General features: G+C 39.5%; 1 protein-coding gene across 1 annotated transcript; it reads left to right on the top strand.

Annotated features, from left to right (window-relative positions):
- The first annotated feature begins 2351 nt into the window (after positions 1–2351).
- RAD50 (RAD50 double strand break repair protein) lies at positions 2352–20671 on the top strand. Its single transcript, XM_053956804.1, has 25 exons — positions 2352–2629; positions 3033–3116; positions 3350–3501; positions 4316–4501; positions 4647–4851; positions 5266–5394; positions 5614–5779; positions 6460–6653; positions 7199–7405; positions 8257–8439; positions 8643–8800; positions 9473–9648; positions 9750–9987; positions 10479–10668; positions 11508–11634; positions 11860–12053; positions 12363–12473; positions 13012–13104; positions 13191–13304; positions 14102–14229; positions 15013–15237; positions 17507–17592; positions 17991–18133; positions 19470–19603; positions 19927–20671. Exons 1-25 carry the CDS (start codon positions 2501–2503, stop codon positions 20111–20113), a joined length of 3939 nt encoding a protein of 1312 aa, XP_053812779.1. The 5' UTR covers positions 2352–2500; the 3' UTR covers positions 20114–20671.
- Positions 20672–21681: the final 1010 nt, after the last annotated feature.

The raw sequence follows: 21681 nt of genomic DNA, 5'->3' as shown, positions 1-21681 counted from the left end.
AAGCAGGAGGAAGGGGCAGTCCTCTGGCTTGGACTTTTTTCCTAACTGGATGATGAATAGGGTATAGGGAGCAAAGAGGAAGAAGATGTGTAAGAAGACTGGTACAAGGGGGCAAGGAGCTCTCTTGGCCCTTGAGAGAAATGAACATGGCCAGCCAAAGGGAGTGATTCCTTTTCCTACCCCTGATCATCTCAAACTTTCCTGCAGTCCCAAAATCTGCCTGTCTAGGTTTCAGCTTAGGTGGAGCTAATTTCTTCTCAGTATATGGTACAGTGTTATGTTTTGGATTCAGAATAAGAATAATGTTGATAGTATGTTGATGTTTTGGTTTTTTCTAAGTTGTTGTATCCTAAGTTAAGGATTTTTTTTGGTGTCTCGTGGTCTGCCAGGGAAGAGGTACAGAAAAGAAACAGCGAAGGAGCACAGCCAGGACAGGTGACCCAAACTGGCCAAAGTGATATTCCACACCATGGAACATTTTGCCCAGTGGATAAACTGGGGGAGTTACCTGGAAAGAGGCTGGCATTGGTCAGCAGGTGGTGAGCAATTTTATTTGGCATCAGTTATTTGGGGTTTTTCCCCTATTTATTTTCATTTTATTATTTACCATTATTATTGCATTTTACTTTGTTTTCTATTATTAAACTGCTCTTATGTCAACCTACAAGTTTTAGAGTTGATTCTTCTCCCCATTCCACCTCAGCTGGGGGGGAAGAGCCAGTGGCTGTGTGGTGCCTCATCTTCACAATATAAGACAGACATTAAAGCTAAAGGGAGTGTCCAAGGGAGGGCAATGAGGATGGGGAAGGGTCTGGAGAAGAAGCCATACGAGGAGCAGCTGGGGGTACTTGGTCTGTTCATCCTGGACGAGACTGAGGGTACATCTTGCAGCAGGGTACAGCGGCAGGTACCGATCTCTTCTCTGTGGTGAACAGTGACAGGTCATGAGAGAACGGCCTGAAGCTGTGTCAGGGGAGGTTTATGTTGGGTATCAGCAAAAGGCTCTTCACCCAGAGGGTGGCTGGGCACTGAACAGGCTCCCCAGGGCAGTGGTCACAGCATCCAGCCCGACAGTGCTGAGGAGCCGTTTGGACAAGGCTCGAGGCAGATGATGGGGCTCTTAGGAATGGTGCCGCGAAGGGCCAGGAGCTGGACTCGGTAACCCTTGTGGGTCCCTTCCAACTCAGCTTATTCTGTGATTCTGTGACTTCCAGCTGGGTTTAAACCACGATACCGCCTCAAAACTCCATCGCTCCTTTCCTAGCCCTCAGAAGCCACGGCAGCCCCGGCAGTGCCCTCACGGCGCCCAGGCGGCCCGGGGGCGGTGCGAGCGCGGCGGGCGGGGCCGCCATGGCGGGGCCGGGGCGGGGCGGGCGCGGGGGCTGCCGGGGCGCGGGCCGGCGGCGGCGGCGGGCGGAGGTGACCGCGGGCATGGGGGAGAGGGGTGGCCGGGCCGGGGGCGCGGTGCCGCGGCGGGCTCGGATGGGCTGGGCTGGGCTGGGCTAGGCTAGGCTAGGCTAGGCTAGGCTGGGCTGGGCTGGGCTGCGCTGCACTCCGGCGGCGGGTGGGGGAAGGGATGTCTCCCTGGAAAACGTCCGCCCCCGGCGCGGCGCGGAGCTCCGGGCGGGAAAGCCCCGCTGCCACCTCTGCCTCGGCAGGAAATGCCTTTTCCCGGGCCGAGCCCCGCCGGGCACCCCCGGAGGAGCCGCGGGAGGGCCGAGCCCGAGCTGTCGGCCTCGTGAAACACCCCCGGAGTACGCCACCACACACAGAGCACACAGGCGTGTTTGCCGCGGGTCGGGACGGGCCTTGCAGGCGGAGTTGCCTCCCCCAGACCTCTCCAGTGCCCGGGGCAGCTCCCACCCCTGGCACCCCAATGGTCTGTGCCCGCCCCAGGGCCAGGGAGGGCTCGGGTCTTCCTCTTCGCAGCACGAACTGGGACAAGGTGCTGGATCTGGTGCTGGATATGCCTCTGAGAAACAGGCATTGGCAAAGCTTGCCCGGTGTTGGCTGTTGCAGTTCAACAGTGGCTTGTCAAAGGGGAAAAAATACCGGGGCTTCTCTTGTGTTTGGGGCATTCTGAAGGCACCCTCTTGTGTTTGGGAAGTGGAATAAAAGGTTATTTGGGGCTGTTGTGTTTGATTTCATGATACGTAGTATGGAGCTTAGCTTGGAGTTGATTGATTTCTCAGTTTGAAAGAAATAAGGTTTTGCCTTCATATGTTTTGTACCTTGAACAGTAACTGAAGAACCTTAGCTGCGTTTTTAAATATATTCATCATATATGATCCATGATCCAGTCATTCCATGATTCCGTGATTGTAGGGTACAGTTTGAAGTATCATTGCGTGGAGTATGTAGGCTTTCCTTGCTTGTATAGGTGTTTAGCCAGCTTTCAGCAGTCTATTGTGATTTCTACCTACTGGATTTTTCACAAAGCTCTGTTTTACAGGATTTACAGTGTTTTCACCTTTGACTTTATAAAAGAAGTTCAGCAGAAATGTCGAGGATTGAAAAAATGAGTATCCTTGGAGTGAGGAGTTTCGGGGTAGAAGATAAAGACAAACAAATTATCACTTTCTTTAATCCATTAACTATTTTGGTGGGACCAAATGGTGCAGGAAAAACGGTACGCCTCGCTTTATGTTTGGATTTGAGCTGTAAATAGGTCTGGAAGGCCATAACATGTGAATAATAATTCCTACAGAAAGCTATTTAATAATATTGTAAAAGTCATGCTGTTTGCTATAAATGGTGTGTTGTTTAGTGTTACTAGAAATCTGCTTTCATGCCTGGAATTTGCAGAGCGCTAGTTGATATTTTTCATAGGAAATTGATCCAGATCCTAATTAAAATTGCTTTTGCAAAGTATCGTATTTTTATGGTACTCAAAAATTAAAATGTTATTTCTCTCTCTTTATTTCTCTAACTCATTTGTAAGTGTTTGGGCTGTTACTGTGGATTTGCCTGTAGTCCATCTTGGTTACTCTAAATTTGTCTTTATAACTATATACTTCATTCTGTTTTCTTAGACTATCATTGAATGTCTTAAATATATATCCACTGGTGATTTTCCTCCTGGCACCAAAGGAAAAACATTTGTTCATGATCCAAAGGTAAGTCATAATGACTAGGTGCAATGTGTGTTTATGCCTAACTAAAATACTCCACTGCAGTCAGGTTGTGAATAAAACAGGGATGCTCAAGTCATAGCCAGCCTTGAGCTGAAATGAGGAAGAGCAGAGAGCTGGGGGTGATTAGAACATGCTCCACAGCTGGAGAGGCACATATTCCTGTGGACCTTGAGAAGAAGTCCCCTCATTCTGTTTTTTTCTTGCTTCTACCAAAGGTTGCCAATGAAACCGATGTTAGAGCACAGATTCGGTTGCAGTTCCGTGATGTCAATGGGGAGGTCATGGCTGTCCAGCGCTCCATGGTCTGTACCCAGAAAGGCAAGACTCCAGAATTTAAAACACTGGAATCTGTCATTACTAGAACAAAGTAAGTTGTCAAGTGTTTCTTCTTACTTTGGCATGAAGATAGGTTTGGACTTGGTATATTTTTATGCATCAGATAAGAGAAAATTACATAATATATTCCTTGACATAGCTACTAGTGCTTTTAGATTATAAAGATGTGTGGTTTCATTACTTTATCTGTTAGGTGATTGAAAAAATCCCACATCTGATAGCCATGGTGTTAAGAAATACTTATATCTGTTGACTTGCATTTATTTGAAAACTTTACTGGTAATAAGGATGGTGAGGCAATGGCAGAGGTTGCCCAGAGAAGCCGTGGCTGCCCCATTTCTGGAAATGTTCAAGGCCAGAGTGGATGGGGCTTGGAGCAACCTGGTTCTGTGAGTAGCATCCCTGCTCATGGCAGAGGGAATGAGATGAGTGATACAGATGTTTCCAACCCAAATCATTCCATGATTCCGTGATTGTAGGATACAGCTTGAAAGTATCGTTGTGTGGAGTATGTAGGCTTTACTTCCTTTAGTACCATTTTCAGTTTCACATCGTTTTTGGCCCACGTTTAACTCCCATCTCCACTGTTTAAGTATATTCCTTTAACTCAAGAGCTGTCCTGCCCCCTCTGGTGGTTCCTCAGAGTTCTAATATGTGAAACAGTCTGACTTCAAAAATTGGCAGTGTTAAATGCCTTTGTTGAGCATTGTTGTTTTGTGCTTAAAAATTGTTACTTGTTAAATTTTTGAATGGGGATGTTAAAATTAGGTTATACTGTTAAAATGCAGTTCACTTTTTGAAGAACGTGCCAGTAACTTCTTTGGGGATTTTCTTTGTCTCCACAGGCATGGTGAGAAGGTCAGTCTGAGTTCCAAGTGTGCTGAAATAGATCGGGAGATGATCAGCGCCCTTGGTGTTTCCAAATCTGTGCTTAACAATGTCATTTTCTGTCACCAAGAAGAATCCAACTGGCCCTTAAGTGAAGGGAAGGCTCTGAAACAAAAATTTGATGAGATCTTTTCAGCAACAAGGTTTTTCCCTTTACTGTAATTTAATAAAAACTAAGTAAAAAGTGTCTTCTCATAACATAAATGTTAATAAAAATGTCTAAGGCACTGCTTCATACATCAGTATTGCTGTATTGTCAAAGCAGCTGAAATTTTGTTTTTTTTAAAGGTATATCAAAGCACTCGAAGCTCTGCGTCAGGTACGACTGAAACAAAGCTTGAAAGTAAAAGAGTGTCAGACAGAACTGAAATATCTGAAACAGAATAAAGAGAAAGCACAGGAAATCCAGGATCATCTCAGCAACAGAGAAGCTCAACTGGCTGCTTCTAAGGAGAATGTAATATCAATTGAGAACCAGCTTGAGCCTCTAAAGGTAATTTCCATGAGGATTATGTTAATACTTTAATACAAAACAATAAAAGAAGTGAAAGGTGGATTAATTTCTTGGTTAAAGGTCTTGCACTTTTGTATCTAATCCTTAGCCCTGCAGCAGAATCAAGCATACCTCAACTCACCTGGCAGATGTTGCTCTAATCTGTAAACAGTCATTGAAGAGTTAAGAATAGAATTCTTGTAGCAGTATTGGGTTTTTGTCAGTTTAAAATCTCTCAAATTTAGCTGGCAACTAAAACCATTTTAAGCTATAACTAAATCAAAAACCAAACTAAAACTTAACGTTCCCTATTTTAAAAATATATTGAATGAAACTGGAGGTTTTGCACTTAAAATAATTGATTATGGGGTTCCTAAACTGATGAGATATTTTACTTTCCACATTCTTTTGCAGAGCTCTCTGGCAGTAGTTGAACAGAATCTCACAAAAGTAATGAGGTTGGACAATGAAGTGAAGGCCCTCGAGAGCAGGAAGCGGCAGATGGAAAAAGATAATCAAGACCTGCAACAGAAGATGGAAAAGGTTGCCTTTATGACAAAAAACTTAGATTATTTTACTTTATAAGTCTAAGAGAAACAGTTTTCCAGTTTTACTTGCTGAAAATTTTCCCTCTGTATGTCTTATTTTAGAAATTCTGCATGTGAGGTGTTTAAACTCTTATTTCTTTAATTCTGTTGTGCTAAAAACTATATATTTTTAAAACATCAATAATTGACTTAGAAATTTGTATGTGGTGTGCAGGTTTTTCAAGGAACAGATGAACAACTAAGGGATAGATACCAGAACCACCAGAGAATCGTGAAAGAGAAGGAGAAGAGATTGTTGGACTGTAAGCGTGATTTAGATAGAGCCACTAAAGAGTGCCAGAGATTTAACAGTGAGAAATCAGAGCTGCTTATTGAACGAGGTATTTTAGACTTCATTTATAGTCTTGTATGTTTTCTAATGTAATTAAATCTGAAATGGAACTACTGATAATTGAAGTGATCTGAACCGGACAAAACTTCTAAAATGTGTGTTAGTTCAGGTTCACCTGCACAGTGGGGTAGGAGAGTCTTGCTGGTGGAGAAATTTAGGTGTTTTTCTCCTGGAGTTTCTAACGTGCATTTTTTCTGAGCTATAATTACAACACATAGTACATTTTATCATATAACGGAGAAAAAGCATGAAAGCTGAATGCCTAGCATTCTCCATGTCTCATGTGGGGAATGGGGACAAGTCAGAGGGCTTGAAGTTAATGTTCTTTCAATTGTGTATCCTTTTTTGATGCATTATGGGAATTTCAGCAAAGCTGTCGTAGTTGAGACACAGAATACATGCTTATATAAAATACATTTGGGCTTTGTTTTTTTATCAGAATAATATTTTTAATGATTTTAGGGGCTTACTTTTGAATTATTGATTTCTTTAATTCATAAAAATTAGTTACCTGAAATAGCAATCCCTACCTATAGCTTTTTATTCCATAGCTCTTTGTGTTGTTGAAAAATACTTCAAGATTTCAAAGGCTTTAAACTGGTTTTGAATCCTAAGTGTGTCTTCTGCCTCAGTTTTTGAACATTTATGTCACTTTTTCTTTTTGTGGAGGTCGTCTTCAACTGCAGGCAGATCGTCACCAGGAGCACATTGTGACCAGGGATTCCCTAATTCAGTCTCTGGCAGCACAGCTGGAATTAGATGGGTTTGAGCGAGCACCTTTCACTGAAAGGCACATTGCCAGTTTTAGCAGGTTGGTGAAGGACAGGCAGGACAGAGATACAGAAGCTGCAAATCGTATGATGGTAAGAATATGTTGTTTAAGTAGTGTAATTTATATGGGCCATTGGTGTTTTATTGGTCCATGTGGGTCTTTATGGTGCTGGGAGAAAGTGTTGGTGAGGGGGAAACCAAAGCTGTTTTTTTTTCTTGAATTCTTGGTTATGTGTCATCTTTCCATGGAAATTAGTTTTGGAATTAGGACTGGTCACCAGGGCTATTGAACAGGCAGTTCATCAGAAGTTCTTCTAGCAGTCCTCATGCAGGTGGATCACTGATAAGCTCAAAAACCTGAGGAAGAATTACAGTGGGTACCTGGTTTAAAAATAAAAAACTTTTTGTTGAAGTCATGTTCAAAATGGAGTTGCTACAAACAGGATGCTACTGGTATGATGATGCATCTGCATGTTCCTATCAAAAACATTTCAGCAGATAATTTTGGACAAGTTGTAATTTTCTCAGTAATTCAGTGTTTTACTGTGGTGAATATTGGCACACTAGTGTGAAAAAGTATTTTAATATATTTTCCTGTGAAAAAATAATGAATATATTATTGCTGATCTTCTTTCAGAGAGAATTTGCACAGAAAGAAACAATGAAACAAAAACAGATAGATGAAATAAGAGACAAGAAAACTGGATTAGAAAGAACCATTGACCTGAAATCAGACATTCAAAATAAGAAACAAGCAGAGCTGAAGAATGTCAAATGTGAATTGCAGCAGTTGGAGGGGTTTTCAGACAGGATTAGTGAGTTGGATGAGGAGATTGGCAAGATGGTAAGTTAGTGTGTAACTGAAGAAATTATAGAACCTTGAAGTAAAAACTTGTGACTTTATGATAAAAAAATATACCAAAACCCATAACCTCCCCCTTGATGTTTACTCTTTCAGATGTGTTTTTGCCCTTTTAATAACCCTGTATGCTTGTCTGTTCAGACAGTGCACCCTTTGGGGCAGAGTCTGTTCACTACCTTGTTTTTGTACAGTCCCCACATAGAATGTGCTGCTTCTGCTTGGTGAGTTGTAAACAGGGTCATAGCACAGCTGGCAATTAGGAGATTGGTTACTCTCAAATTATTGGGCCAGAAACTTTGAATTGAAAGTTCCATAATACCTTCATTTTTGGAGATAACTTGCCTGTGAGATGGACTAGTTGTTATAAGTTTTTTATCTGATGAAGTAAATTTAAAGCATTTTATGTTCCAGCTGAACAGCTGGTTATGCCTTTGTAGCCAAATACTTTATGTTTGTTAGCAGTATATGAATTCTGCTTGACAGTGTTTTTTCTAGCCTCCTCACTAGGGTAATTCCAAATTTAATATACAGTAGATGCTAAAATACAGACTAATCAAACTAAGTATGAGTGAGATTCTGGTAAAAGCATGAGCAAGTTGGGCAGTGCTGCATTCCAAGACTGCATGCAGTGTCTGTCTGGGGCTTTTCTTGCCCCATACCAGTCACAGCCTTGGTCCTTTTGCATTTGTTTTTTACAAATCTTGTGTCATTCCTGTAACAGCTCCTGATGCTGCTGCCAGGCAGCTGAATAGGTTTCTTCTGTTTCCTTTAGCTGGAACTTTATTGAGTTTTGTAATTATTTGTGTCTTCTGGGCTTTTTATTTTTTGTATAGGAACATGAACTGGAGAAGGCTGAGAGGAACAGCAATGTAGAAGCACTGGAACAGGAGGTACAGACTCTGCAAAATGAGAAAATAAACCTGGACAAAGCTCTTAGGAAGTTGGATCAAGAGATGGAGCAGTTGAATCTACACACCACAACAATTACCCAAATGGAGATGCTGAAGAAAGACAAAGTAATGTTTTTATCAATATCTCATAAGAGACGGACATGAAATTGATACAGTTGCTCCAACATTTGCATATTTTTCAGGTGTTTATCAACAACCAGTTATAGAGCTTCTGTCTGATTTCATAGAAGCTATTAGCTTAATAAATGCATTGACAGTTATAAACCTGAGGATAGGAAAATTTCATTTAAAATGCTTCATTTCCCCAGGCAGAGAAAGAAGATCAGATTAGAAAAGTCAAGTCAAGACATTCTGAGGAACTAACATCACTGCTGGGATACTTTCCCAATAAAAAACAACTTGAAGACTGGCTTCATGGTAAAAATAAAAAGATTAATCAGACAAGGGATACTCTTGCAAATCTGAAGTAGGTATTAATTAAAGAGATTATTTCTCCATAAGTTTTTATGTAATTACGAATTTAAGTGTTGGAAAGTTTCATATGTCCAAAATACTTTTTACTTTAATTCATTAGTGTTTATTTAGGTATCTGCAAAATCAGAGAAAACATCCTGCAGAGTTCCTGTGATACAGAGCTGATACAGTTTGTGCTAGTTAATAAAATCACAACATTTGTAGCGTGTCAAAGGCAGCACTAAAAGCAGATAGCAAAATAGTGATCTGGAACATCCTTAGTTGTTTGTAGTAATTATAGCTGAATGAATGTGCCTGGGGCTGGAAATTGCTGGTTTTCTGATTTTCTGATAAGTCACAAGAGTGTTTAGTGACTATATCACAAATTCATGTGTGATTACCTGTTCTTGGTTTCATTTGATTATATAAAATAATTAGTTAGAAAGAGTAGGAAGTTTCTCATCAGTAATCATCTAGAAAACAAAAGGGATTTAAAATTAAATACTTATGCTGTACTTGGATGAATAAAAAGTTCATGCTATAGATCACGTGAAAAATCAGTAAAGAAGAACTGATGAATAGTTCTATAATTCCAATTTCAGATCACCTTTCCATGGTTTTTGGTTTTGCTCAGTCTAAATCTTTGTGTTTAGGTCATAAAAGTGTTTCTGCATTAATATTTCAGCAAGCGACTGGCGTCAGTAGAATATGATAAAACTTATGCCAGTAATGAGCTAAAAAAAAAAGAAGCCCAGTTGTCCAGTCATGAAGCAAAACTTTTTGATGTTTGTGGAAGTCAAGATTTTGACAGTGACCTGAACAAACTTCAAGATGAAATTGAAAAAAGTTCCAAACAGCGAGGTAAATTCATGTATAGCTTTACTTTTTTTTCCCTGAAATACTAATTTAACTGATTATGCACCGTTTATCCAACATAAGTCTTCTGTTTGTTTTTCACCCAGCTGTGCTTGCTGGAGCCACTGCAGTTTATTCACAGTTCATTACCCAACTGACAGAGGAGAGCCAGTCTTGTTGTCCAGTTTGCCAAAGAGTTTTTCAGACAGAGGCTGAACTACAGGATGTCATTAGTGATCTGCAGTCTAAACTGCGGCTTGCCCCAGACAAGCTGAAGTCAACAGAGTCTGAGCTTAAAAGAAAAGAGAAAAAACGTGATGAAATGATGAGTCTTAAACCGCTGCGGTAAAGTGCTTAGGAAACCATATTGCTGCAGGCTGGTTTTTTTCAAATGTGTGGGTTTGGTCATAAAAAACTATGCAGACATCAAGGAGGCTTTATTCTAGGGCTGGTTAATTAATTTCAAAATGTCATTGTTGGGATAAGTATTTTGAGAGAATTTGAGAACATACGAGGGTAGAGCTTTCCTTCACAAGAGGGCACTCTTGTTTAGTGCTTTGTACCTTCTCCTGAGCACTTGCGGTAGTGAAGTTAAAAACCAAAAGAGATTTTGTTTGCTTGTTTGTATAATCTCACCCAAAATGAGGGATGTATTACCTTAGCTGGATATGTAACATAAGATTAGTTAAATGTGGGCAAGATTAAGGGGATACTATTTTAGCTAAATTTAGTCTTCCACTACTAAATCATATCACAGATTTTGTGATCTTGAATGTCTTCAATTTATGCTGCTGTTTCTGACCAAGGAAATTTTAGGGATTTATATTTTATTTAAGGCGAACTGTAGTTGAACTCCAAGATAAGGAAATTCCAGACCTGAGGAACAAGATCCAGAATGCAAACAGAGATTTAACAGGCCTGAAGGGTGAGATAGAAGAACAGGAATCACTCCTCCAGACAGCTTTGTCTGAGGAAGAAGGTGCCAAAGCACGTTTACAGGATATAACTCTGATGGAAAGGTATCAGGTATGCTTTGGTAACTTTATTAGTACATAAAATGATACTCCCTTGCATTTAAATATATAATTATTTACTAATATGACAGAACTTTGAGGTCCTTATTTTAAAATACTTCCAAAGACAGTATAACATAGGTAATCTTGTACTAATAAAACTTCAATTTACAAGGTTTGTTGTTTTTTTTTTTTGAGCACCACAGAGTCCCTTGAGTTCTGATTCAATTCTGTGCTATATGAACTGAAAAAAGAGGTGAAATCCAGAACTGAGCATAACCACAAGTACACCTAAGTGTTTTCAGTCCTCATAGTCATTATAGGTCGCTGTATTCCCAGCATCTCACGTGTGTTTCCTGGTTCTGTGCCATCTGAATATATGGTAAAGGGAAAGAGAAATCCTGCACTTTTTATTATCCTGGCATAGGAGACTGTTTTGAGCAGTCTTCATGTGTGTATTACCAACACAAAATCTTTGCTTGACTGAGAACCTTCAGAGGAGCAATTAGGGAACCTGGGGCCAGGCAGAGGACTGAGAGCATTTCACAGGGTGATGTCAGCATCTCCTGAGGCTCCAGCAATTCCAGTGTTGCAGGGACAGATTGCACATAGGACTGTCCTGAAGTGGGCTGGGGATGTTAAAGGCCTGTGCATCCTTATTGGCTGATTCCATCCACAGTTAGGAATTCCAGTTCCTAGCAGCTGACATAATCCTACTGCTAATGATGTGACATTGCTCTACAGGAGAAGGTAAATAGGAAGTTCTTGAGTGCCCAAGCCCTGTGCCAAAGGTGAAAAAATACATTGTTAAAGACTACTACAGTAGTAATGTACTTTCCCTCATACTTTCAGACTGATATCAGGGATGTTGAACGGAAAATTGCTCAGCAGGAGGCTAAGCTGCTAGGAGTCAATTTAAGTAGAACTGTGCTTCAAGTAAGCCAAGAGAAACAAGAGAAGAAACACCTGTGGGATACAGGTAAGTGCTACAAACCTGTTACTTCATTTTTATACTAAAAGTAATGTTCCAAAATTCTTGCCATTAAAATTTAGGTTTATTTATTTTATGTTCTCAAATAGCTGTATTCTCCTAGTTCGTTTTACTAGTTTTTGGAGTCATACCAGCTTAATCTAGAGATGAATTTTGTAAGGATTACAATAATGGTTTTAATAACAGATTGACTCTGTTTGTTTTCATCTGCAGTTACTAGTAAAATTGAGTTAAATCAGAAACACAAGCAGGACCAGCAAAGCCAGATTCAGCAGCTGAAGAGTGCAGTTAATGACCTCAAGGCAGAGAAGCTGCAGATTGTCAGCAGCATGCAGCGGCGGCGGCAGCTGGAGGAGCAGACTGTGGAGTTAACCACTGAGGTTCAGTCCTTGTGCAGAGAGATCAAGGTGAGAAATACTCTCAGTTGTCTAACCCTTAGCTTTGCTGGCCTTGAAATAAAAAATAATAATCTTGTCATACTTAATATTGTCTCTAGTCCTAGACAAAGGGATGGATTTTTAAATGTTTATACTGTGCTGCAATTGTGTATCTTTGGGAATTTCCAGAACTTTTTAAATACATATTTTCATATTTCCTTTTTTTAGTACACACAAAAAAGAAATAAGTAACCACATTGCTTTTTTTTACTGCTTGAAAAATTATTGATCTTTGCCAGAATGCAAAAATAAAAACAACTTTTCCCAACTACTTTTCAGGAAGCAGAAGAACAGGTACTTCCTTTGGATGCCAAGTTAGACAAATTGCAGCAGGAGAAGGAGGATCTAGTGAATAAAAGGACTGCAAGTAATAAAGAAACACAAGAGAAGGTTTGTTTGCTCTTGGCATAGCTGTGAGATAGGATACTGTTTTTTAGTGGGTGGAAGCTGTGGTACTCAGTTTGCTTTTAAGAAACATCAATAGCACCAGGAGGTGCTTTAGATTGATGGAACTTTTAGGGAAGAAAAGGAACATGTCAGTCAGGACATGAACTCAATTGTAATTCAAATTCACCTTTGGCAGTCTTGAAAAAAGACTTCTTGGGATATTTGGCAATATTTATTGGCTGATGGCATTCAAAAGCCCTTCCTAAATAGACCCAAGGGAACAGCAGAGATGACCTTCAGCCATCCTTGCCAAGACACACACTGGTTCTTCCCAGGTTAAGTGGCCCTCATTCGTTTTGGGAAACATTTTCATGCCTGTAAGAAGTACTGGGATTGTAGAAGCTGAAGACTTTGTTAGAAAAGTAAAGGGAGTTACAATAAGGAATTGGACTTTGGTGGTAGTGTTATCCAGTATCTTTGATACAGAGCATATCTGTTCTTGGACATAAGACCATATTTAATTGATATCTTTTCTCTGCAGATGAACAGCATAAATGAGAAAGTTAAAGATATAAACAAGTACGTGAAAGAAATTGAAAACTATATTCAACAAGGAAAAGACGACTATAAAAAGGTAATCTAAAAACCAGTCAATACAAAGTTAGCATCAAAAGTACTTTTGTTTTTAAATCTTATGCCATTTTCTTAATCTTTCTTTAGCAAAAGGAGTCTGAACTTGATGAAGTAAATACTCATTTGGCTGCCTGTGAGAAACAGAAGGAAAAGATAAGTAAAGAGATGGAAATGACCCGACAAGATATAGACACTCAAAAGGTGGATATATTGTTTAAAGTATACTTGGCATAGTTTAAGTAATTCCTAGTTCTGGTTTGTCTGCCTAGGTCTGTAGTGGTGTGAAATTAGCTTCCTCTTGATTTATTTGATCAGTTGTTAGTCAGGGTAGTTGCTATACATGCATTAGGCTGAAAATAGTCTTGAGATTTGTATGTGGAAATTTAAAAAACATTTATCTCTGACTATCATCTGATGGTATTTCTAAGAGTTAAGTCTGGTGGGATAGTAGTCAGCATTTTCAGGAGTATCTCTATGTGGAGGATACCTGCCTTTATAAGTAAAGTACAAACTGCAGGTACCAAAAGTTGCTTGCTATTCCAGATTTATCGTGTACTTTAAATTCTTATGTATATGTTTCAAATACTGTTTACATTCCTTATAGGAAATATGTCTTTCCCCGTTCTGCCCTTTCAGTTACTGTCTACTGTTGTAGAACTGCAATAGGGAACTTGGTTAAATCTATCCTTGGTTAAAACTACTTGTCCTGAAATCCCTGGTTGAAACATGGATTCATATTCTCAAAAAGAATCACTCTTGTGTTCACTTATGACAGTAAACACTACGAAGTGTTATTCCAGTTTGAGAGATGAAATAATACTGCTGATTTCCATTTTACTCTATTTCTAGGACAAGGTAAGTTCTCACTGTGATAATTTTTGTTGTTTTCGATTATTTTATCCTTGCAGCATGTTTCAGAGTTGTGCAGAACCGATACATTGTAATTGATAACCACCATGCTGAAACATTATACAGTTTCTTGCTTTCTTTGGAGCTAGATACAGGAAAGGTGGCTGGAGGATAATCTCACTTTGAGGAAGCGGAATGAAGAGCTAAAAGAAGTTGAAGACAATATAAAACAGCTTATGAAGGAGATGGGAGAAATGAAAGTCCCCCAGATGAAAAAGTAAGCACCTTCAAAAAGGAATGGTGTGCTTTGCACAAGAATTCATTGAACATGTGGATGTAGTAGTCACTGTGTTTTAGTGTGTCCTGGTCCTCTTTTCACCCCATTCATGCTGACCACTTCCTCCTTCACACCTGTGTTTGGTTCATATCCCTATGACAACAGTGTAAATGACTCTGTGAAATCATACAGTGCTAGAAATAGAGGTATCTGCTCATACCTGTTCCAGTCCAAGCCTTTTCATGATGTTTACTGAGAAACCCACATTTAAATCATTCATGCTTCTGGATGAGAGTATTTAGTTTTTATTTTCAGTCTGCTCACTTAGTTCCCAGCAGCAAATTTTATGTTTACTTCAGTAGTTTATCTAACTGCTTAGATAATAAACACTTTTGAAAAGTAATTACCCCTTTGCTGGTTCTTGCATGTGAAATATTTATTTAGCATGCTAGAGCTTACCCAGTAATTCATCTTATTTTGCTCAGTATCCATCTACAAAATTAATCTTTTTTGCTTCTACATATAGCACTTTAGCATTTGAACTTGACAACTTGCTTCTCCCATTCAGAATAGTGATTAGAATATATTCTTAACAAACGTAGAACTATTTTTATTTCAATAGTGTCTTCATTTCAGTAGCATTAGTACTATAATTTTAACTGTTACAGACACTATAGATATGATACAATGAGCTGTTTTCCAACATAAACTCAAAATTAGAAGCCTGATTAAAAATTTGAAACACTAAATACAGATACATGTGTATCAATTATGGTTTGACAGTGAGCAGAAACATTTGGAGGAGAAAATAGAATCTCTGAAAAGGAACCATCACGTTGCTCTTGGCCGCCAGCGTGGGTTTGAGGAGGAGATTGTTCGCTTCAGAAAGGAGCTCAGAGAGCCACAGTTCAAAGATGCAGAAGAAAAATACAGGGACATGATGATTGTCATGAGAACAACAGAGCTGGTGAACAAAGATCTGGACCTTTATTACAAGGCTCTTGATAAGTAAGCATTGTCAAATGAGGGTGATTCTTAAATGTCTTCATTTTTATTGATATTGATCTTTATTGATAACCTTGATGCAAAAGCAGCTTTCAATTTCAGGCTTCAAGGGTGACTTAGAGGAAATTGATGTGATTCCTTGAGATACATAATTTCTCTTCACCTATTCTGTCATTTAAATATTAAGAAAACATAAGGTATAAATAACTTCCTAAGTAAATTAGTGAAACTATACTGGAAACTGCACAGGATTGGTATGATGTAGGAAATTTGTAAGTTAATGTCTATAACGTAGATATATTAAATGCTTCGATGGTAATAATTGGAATTTAGTAGATAAGTCTGATCTTTGTATTCCCAATTCTCTGAAATACTTATTTGGAGTTTTGATCATACATGTTAGGACTTATATTTGCAGTACAGCAGTAGGAGGGAGATAAGGAAGGGTGAAATCGATGTTTGAATCCTTAATTTTTAACCTGAGCCCTTCTACTTTCATTTCTATAGCAATAGATTTTAGCATCTTCTGGTCATATCTTAACATGAATAACATAGGCCAGGTAGATTTCTTGTTTCCCATGGCATTTTCTCAAGTAAATAATTGTGTTTTAAAGAATATTACAATGTAGAAGTTTTTTTTTTTGCCTTTTTCCAGTGTGGGTGGTTTTGTGTTTATATTAAAGAAAGTAAGATCATAAGAAACATGTCTGGCGTTTGATGGAAAGTGTAGCAAGTTTGTTCTTGTTTCTGTTTCTTCTGGAACTCTGTTTGCTAGTCCCAGACTGACTGGGCAAAAAGGGCATCTCAAAATCGGTAACCATATACAAAATAAAACATGTGGCTCCCTAAAAACCCTGTTTGTTTGGTTATAATGACAGAATAGCAGTGAACAGCTTGATGGACAGTGGGAGAGGATTTTGGAATCAGTGGATATATTTCAGGTAATAGAAAACTGGTGCTCAGTGGCAGAAAGATAAATATTAGAAATGAAAAAAAGAGAAAGAAAGAGAAATATTTTAGCCACTGTAGGAATTCTCAATACACCCATGTCTTGGAAGAAGTATGTAATTTTGGCCTTCTCTTTAAAATGGTTTACTAGTGCTGGAAAAAGGAGCACAAAAGATTAATTAGGTGGTTGAAGATAGAGCATGATGGTCAAGAAGAGAAACAAAATAAATGAGAACTTTCCAAGTTGAAAGGACATTCTAGAGGAACTCTGTTCTAAGCTGATTTGATAATAACATTAAATAAAGTAAACTAATATTAGAATGTAAGCTAATCCAAAATTGATTATGTGAATATCTAAGTTATTCAGAGCATGTATAAGTCTTCCCTTTCAGGTGTAATGGAAATGCTCTCCAAGAATTTCCTTTTTAGAATTTTTTTGTATGATATCAAATCATCTATTGTTTCTATTTAAGGCTAAACAGGAAAACAGTCTTGTAATTTCAAGAAAAATAGATAAGCATCACTTAGCGGTAATCGTCTGAAAAATCAGCGAGGCAAAATGCTAACTCTGATGGCCAAAGCTGTATCTGTAGCTGGGAAAACCAGCATTTTGGGTGTTCCATGCTATCAGATGATCTTTATTGACTCTATTTAGAGATTTATGATAAATATTGATGAGGAATGCATTCTTGGGACTAAGTAAATAGTTGAAAGCGCTTCATTTTACTTATCTAAACCTATTAGAGTTGATACCTCAGTATTCCCCAGATCAGGTGGGAGAGCCAAGGTAGAAAAAGCATATGTAAAAGTCCATTTCAAAAGGATATTTTATTTCCACCACATTTTTTGAAAGAAGCCATTGCCATAAAGTGAGTGAGCATTTATTCTCTGCTCTGAGGAGGCTTCAGGTTCTCCTTTCCTGCTGTTTGCCCTGTTGGCAGACTGTGCCAGAATAACACTCCTGTTCTAGAAAGCTTAACATCAAATTCATCTTCTTGGTGTCAGGCCAAAAATAAGCCTCACATATAAATCATAAATCTCTTAAAGAGTCAGGTAAAGTCATTCTCCGTTGAGTGACTGCAAATATATTTGTTGTCATTACTTTGCTACTTCTTAGAACTGAGCTGCTTGTGAGCATAGAATTATTTATGCAATGACATTGTTATTCTTTAGACTTCTCTGTCCAAAATAAACTAATATTTTCTCAATTTTTAGTAAAAGTAGTAAGGAAATGGAAAGGGAGCTGCCACTTGCCTTAAAGCCCCTAGCAGTCCATAGCAGTCCATGGTTGCATCTCTAACAGCTTACATTTTTTGTTTTTAAGAGCAATAATGACATTTCATAGCATGAAAATGGAAGAAATTAACAAAATAATTCGCGACCTGTGGCGAAGCATTTACAGAGGACAAGGTATGTAATAATATTTTTTTAAGTTTTACCCATATGTATCCATTTGATATTGGGCACTGCATAAGGAAGTGTTTATTTGCAAGATGGGAAATAGCTGGTTCCGTTCCAAAGTCTGTATCTGTTCTTCACCACTATAATCTTTTTATTGCACATTATATAGTAACATGCAGGATAAATAGAGTTAATTTTCACTTTTCTGCGTTTTCCAAAGGTTAGGTTTCTTTGTCAGAGGACAGTGCATGAGTTCATTCCTTCCATTTTGGAAAAGTTAAATTCCAGTGGGAGTCCTGAATGGAGTTTTTATTGTTACTACATATTATACCTCTCATCTCCCATTAATCCTATGATGTTTTTCAAGATTTTTGATAATGTACAAACTCTCTCCTTCCCATTTTCAGATATTGAATATATAGAAATTCGCTCTGATGCAGATGAGAATGTCTCAGCCACTGACAAAAGAAGAAATTACAATTACAGGGTCGTAATGGTGAAGGGAGATACAGCACTGGATATGCGAGGAAGATGCAGTGCTGGGCAAAAGGTAATGGCTCTTTATCTTCAGTACACAACAACATGGATTCTGAAAACTGGCTCACATGAAGGCAGAGGAGTCAAGTGACCATAGAACAGGCAGCTCCAGCTCTAATTTATTATTGTGTAAAATTTCCCTTCACTCTCTCTGGGTGTTACACAATATGACTCAACATCTGAACCCTGCTTTGGGCTGCCAAAATCCTTTGTTTCAGATGGGCACTAGGCTGATGCCCTGCAAGAGTGAAGGGTTTGACTTCCTCTGTCCTCAGGTTCAAGTCCTCCCATTTTGTCTCTTCCTGGTTACCACTGAGGTTACCTCAGCTTCAGATCTGTTGATTTGCTCCCTGTTTTTTTTTTTTCTTTCTGAGCCCTTGGTTGTCTTTTTGCAACTGCATCTACTTCTGAGTTGATAGGACCTCTCTTCCTCCAAATTATGCTGCTTTCACCTGCTGCTGACTACAGCCTTTCAGTTCATGTCACCAATATCACACCTAGCCATACTTCCAGGTATTGTATTTCCTCCTGTGCTGTCAGCTTGCAGCTCTGTGGGCTGTCCATTCATCTTCAATAACACACACTGGCCAAGTGGCCTGATGACACACCAGCTGTGACAATACCTCTGGTCAGAGTTCATCACAGTTAACCACACCCACACATGTTGAGGGTTGTTTCCACCTGTCTGTTCTATTAAATGTGTCCTCTCCTAGAGTAGTTTAGGATGTTGCGTTAGAGTCCTATGTAAATGAGAGTGAAACTTGAACAAGTTTCTTAGCTGAAATTCTGAGAATTCTTCTTTGATGATGAAATGTGATGCCAGCAGTCGTGATAATTGGAAAATATTTTTGGCAGCACAGTTTCCATTGAGTGTTCTGTAGTTTTTAGTAGTTTGGGAGATCTTGTAAATATGATTATGCATGTTGATGCAAAACTAACATAGAAGGTGGTAAATCCTACTGTTTTCCATTATAGTAAGAAGTTAGGAGTTCAGTAACTCAGTAATATGCAGATAAATTTCCACCTGCTGCAGTGGGGTGGGCTCAAGCAGAGTGTAGGGGTAATGCAGATGGCAATGTCGTAGTGGCTTCACCTCAGATCAGAATCCTTACTTCCAGTGTCTTCTGAATTTTGAATGCTTCTTTGTAGAGTCAACCTTTGAATTCAAACTACAATTTTAATGTAGTTTTTCAGTAATTAGTTAGCTACTGTAATTTTGTGAACTGTCAGCACATTGTTCTGTAAACCTCAGTCATGGTTTGTAATGGCATTAAAAACAGGTTGTCACGTGTAGATCCTCTTTAAACAGTTTGAAGCTTGAGATTTTTGTGTTTTCTCCTTTCCCTCAGGTGCTTGCTTCTCTCATCATTCGCCTTGCTCTAGCAGAAACATTCTGTATCAACTGTGGCATTCTGGCCCTGGATGAGCCTACAACCAACCTTGACCGAGAAAACATCGAGTCCCTGGCACATGCTCTGGTAGAGTAAGTGAGCTCTCCTTGTGGTGCCTTACAGTGGGTATTTTTCAGTGCCCATTTCACAGTAGTGAATTATATTTTAAGCTGGCATGTCTTTGTTGTGAGTAATTTTAGATTCCCTCTCTATCTGGAAAAGAAAAAGGTATTTTTTATATAATTTGAGGGTTTTTTTTACATGGTTAAAAAGAGTGGGTAATCAGCATTAGATTACTCAGTGGTTCATATCACTCATTATCAATAATGAAATACTTTTGTGCTATGTGTTGGCAAGTTCTCTGATGCTAGCATGGGATTTAGGTAAATGCACACTCAATAATATCTCTTTGTAGGATAATAAAGAGCCGCTTACACCAACGCAACTTTCAGCTGCTGGTGATTACTCACGATGAAGATTTTGTTGAACTTCTGGGCCGTTCTGAGTATGTGGAAACATTCTACAGGATAAAGAAGAACATTGACCAGTGCTCTGAGATCATGAAATGCAGTGTCAGCTCCCTAGGCTCCTATGTTCATTAGAATGCCAAGTAATTACATATTATAGACAGCCTAACCTGATTATACAGTGCCTGACTTGATAGAGCTCAGTGTAAGTGTCTGGAAATGTAGTTCCTTCCTATCATATTCTACTGAAGCTTTGTAATGATTTTAGCCAGAGTCTAAAACTGTGAGACTTTTGAACTTCTTACCTTTCTACATATTTCTGTGCCTGGGCTTAGGAATCACCATAATTTGAAAGAATTTAAATGAATGCCACACAGTTAAATTTTGATGTATTTTATGCTTTAAAAGTGAAAATAAAGTTGTGATGTTCTTTTTGCATGTTGTGTGGGACAAATTGCACAAGTTGCAGATTCTCTGAAATAGCTGCAGCTCTGCCCGGGGAATACAGCTTGCTCTCCATCTCTGGCAAGGTCAGCACTGTTGGGTGTCACTTTGGTTGAAGGTGTGTTCATTGCTACCACCCTAATCTACCCAAAATTGACAAGCTTCAAAGAGAACTTTTACTACTTTCTCTACAAGCTAACCTAACTCTGGCTGTTCAAAGACAGAATAAAGTTATGTCATGTTCTGATTCTTCATGGCAGTGTCTGCAAATGGGAAAATGGAGCCTAAGTGTCTCAAATTTAGTGTGGATGCTGAGCTTTGCCCTGCTCCCAGCTCTTCCTGAAGCTCTTTTCCTTGGTGTGACAACATCTAGGGGCCCTCCAGCTTGGCAGCCCCAGGGAACCTGCTTCTCAGTGGGAGGGACAAGGAAAGCCATGGGGGTGGCCTGCTGCAAAATGCAAAGGGCTTTATCACAAGTCCTGAGGTTGCACAAAGCATGCCTTGCTGCTTCCGAAGCCATGCAAGCCCTGAGGGAAGGAATTTCTGGATCCCTGTTTCTTTGTAAGCAAGTCAGGGGCTACCTTGAGTTCTTGGTAGGAGTCCACAAGCAGAAGCTGGACTTGCAATTCTTTAAATCCTTGTGATCAGCAGTGATGGGCTGACCCTCCTCGGCAAACAGTGTATGACCAAAGCACAATTTCAGAGGAAAAATCATTAAATCACTATTAAAGAAAGTTAATTTCTGTAACATCATTTCTCTTTGGCAAATGCTTAAATGAGCCTAAGAACATTGTCAGCCTTCTCTTCAAGGGTGCAGGAACCCCTTTATTTTGCAGGGATAAGGAGAAGTTGGCAGGGGAGGGGTGCGGGCAGGCCTGGCTTGGGCCTGGGGCTGGCTGAGCATGATGGACCAGGGCCTTTGCCCCTGAGGATGGTGCAGCTGAGCCCCTCCCTTGACATCACACAGCTGTCACACCACCTGCTGAGGGGTCTGGATGTCTGCACAGAAAAGGACAGAGCCCAGTATCCCCCAGCTCTGGTTCTTCTCCATGGCAAAGGCTCTTAGGCCTCAGCCTGGCCAGGGTCAATGGCGGTGGGTGCCATAGAGAGTAATGGCAGAAACCAAGATCTTCAGCTAAGGATTATTTCTACCTAAGTTTTCTGAAACTGCAAGTCACCAGTGTCAGGGTGACCCCAGTCATTGGGAAACCACTCAAAGATAAGAAAATGAACGGGACTTCCTAGCAATTATGCTTTCA

The sequence above is a fragment of the Vidua chalybeata genome, chromosome 15, assembly GCF_026979565.1.
Source record: "Vidua chalybeata isolate OUT-0048 chromosome 15, bVidCha1 merged haplotype, whole genome shotgun sequence".
Classification (NCBI taxonomy): Eukaryota; Metazoa; Chordata; class Aves; order Passeriformes; family Viduidae; genus Vidua; species Vidua chalybeata.
The sequence above is the reverse complement of the archived record's forward strand: the minus strand, read 5'-3'. Positions and strand labels throughout refer to the sequence as shown.

Bases quoted from the DNA above. Each gene is read 5' to 3' on its own strand.
- RAD50 (XM_053956804.1), top strand. From the start codon at position 2,501: ATGTCGAGGATTGAAAAAATGAGTATCCTTGGAGTGAGGAGTTTCGGG. The intron at 2,630-3,032 runs GTACGCCTCGCT...CTGTTTTCTTAG, and splicing joins CAAATGGTGCAGGAAAAACG to ACTATCATTGAATGTCTTAA. The intron at 11,635-11,859 runs GTAAGTGCTACA...TTTCATCTGCAG, and splicing joins GAAACACCTGTGGGATACAG to TTACTAGTAAAATTGAGTTA.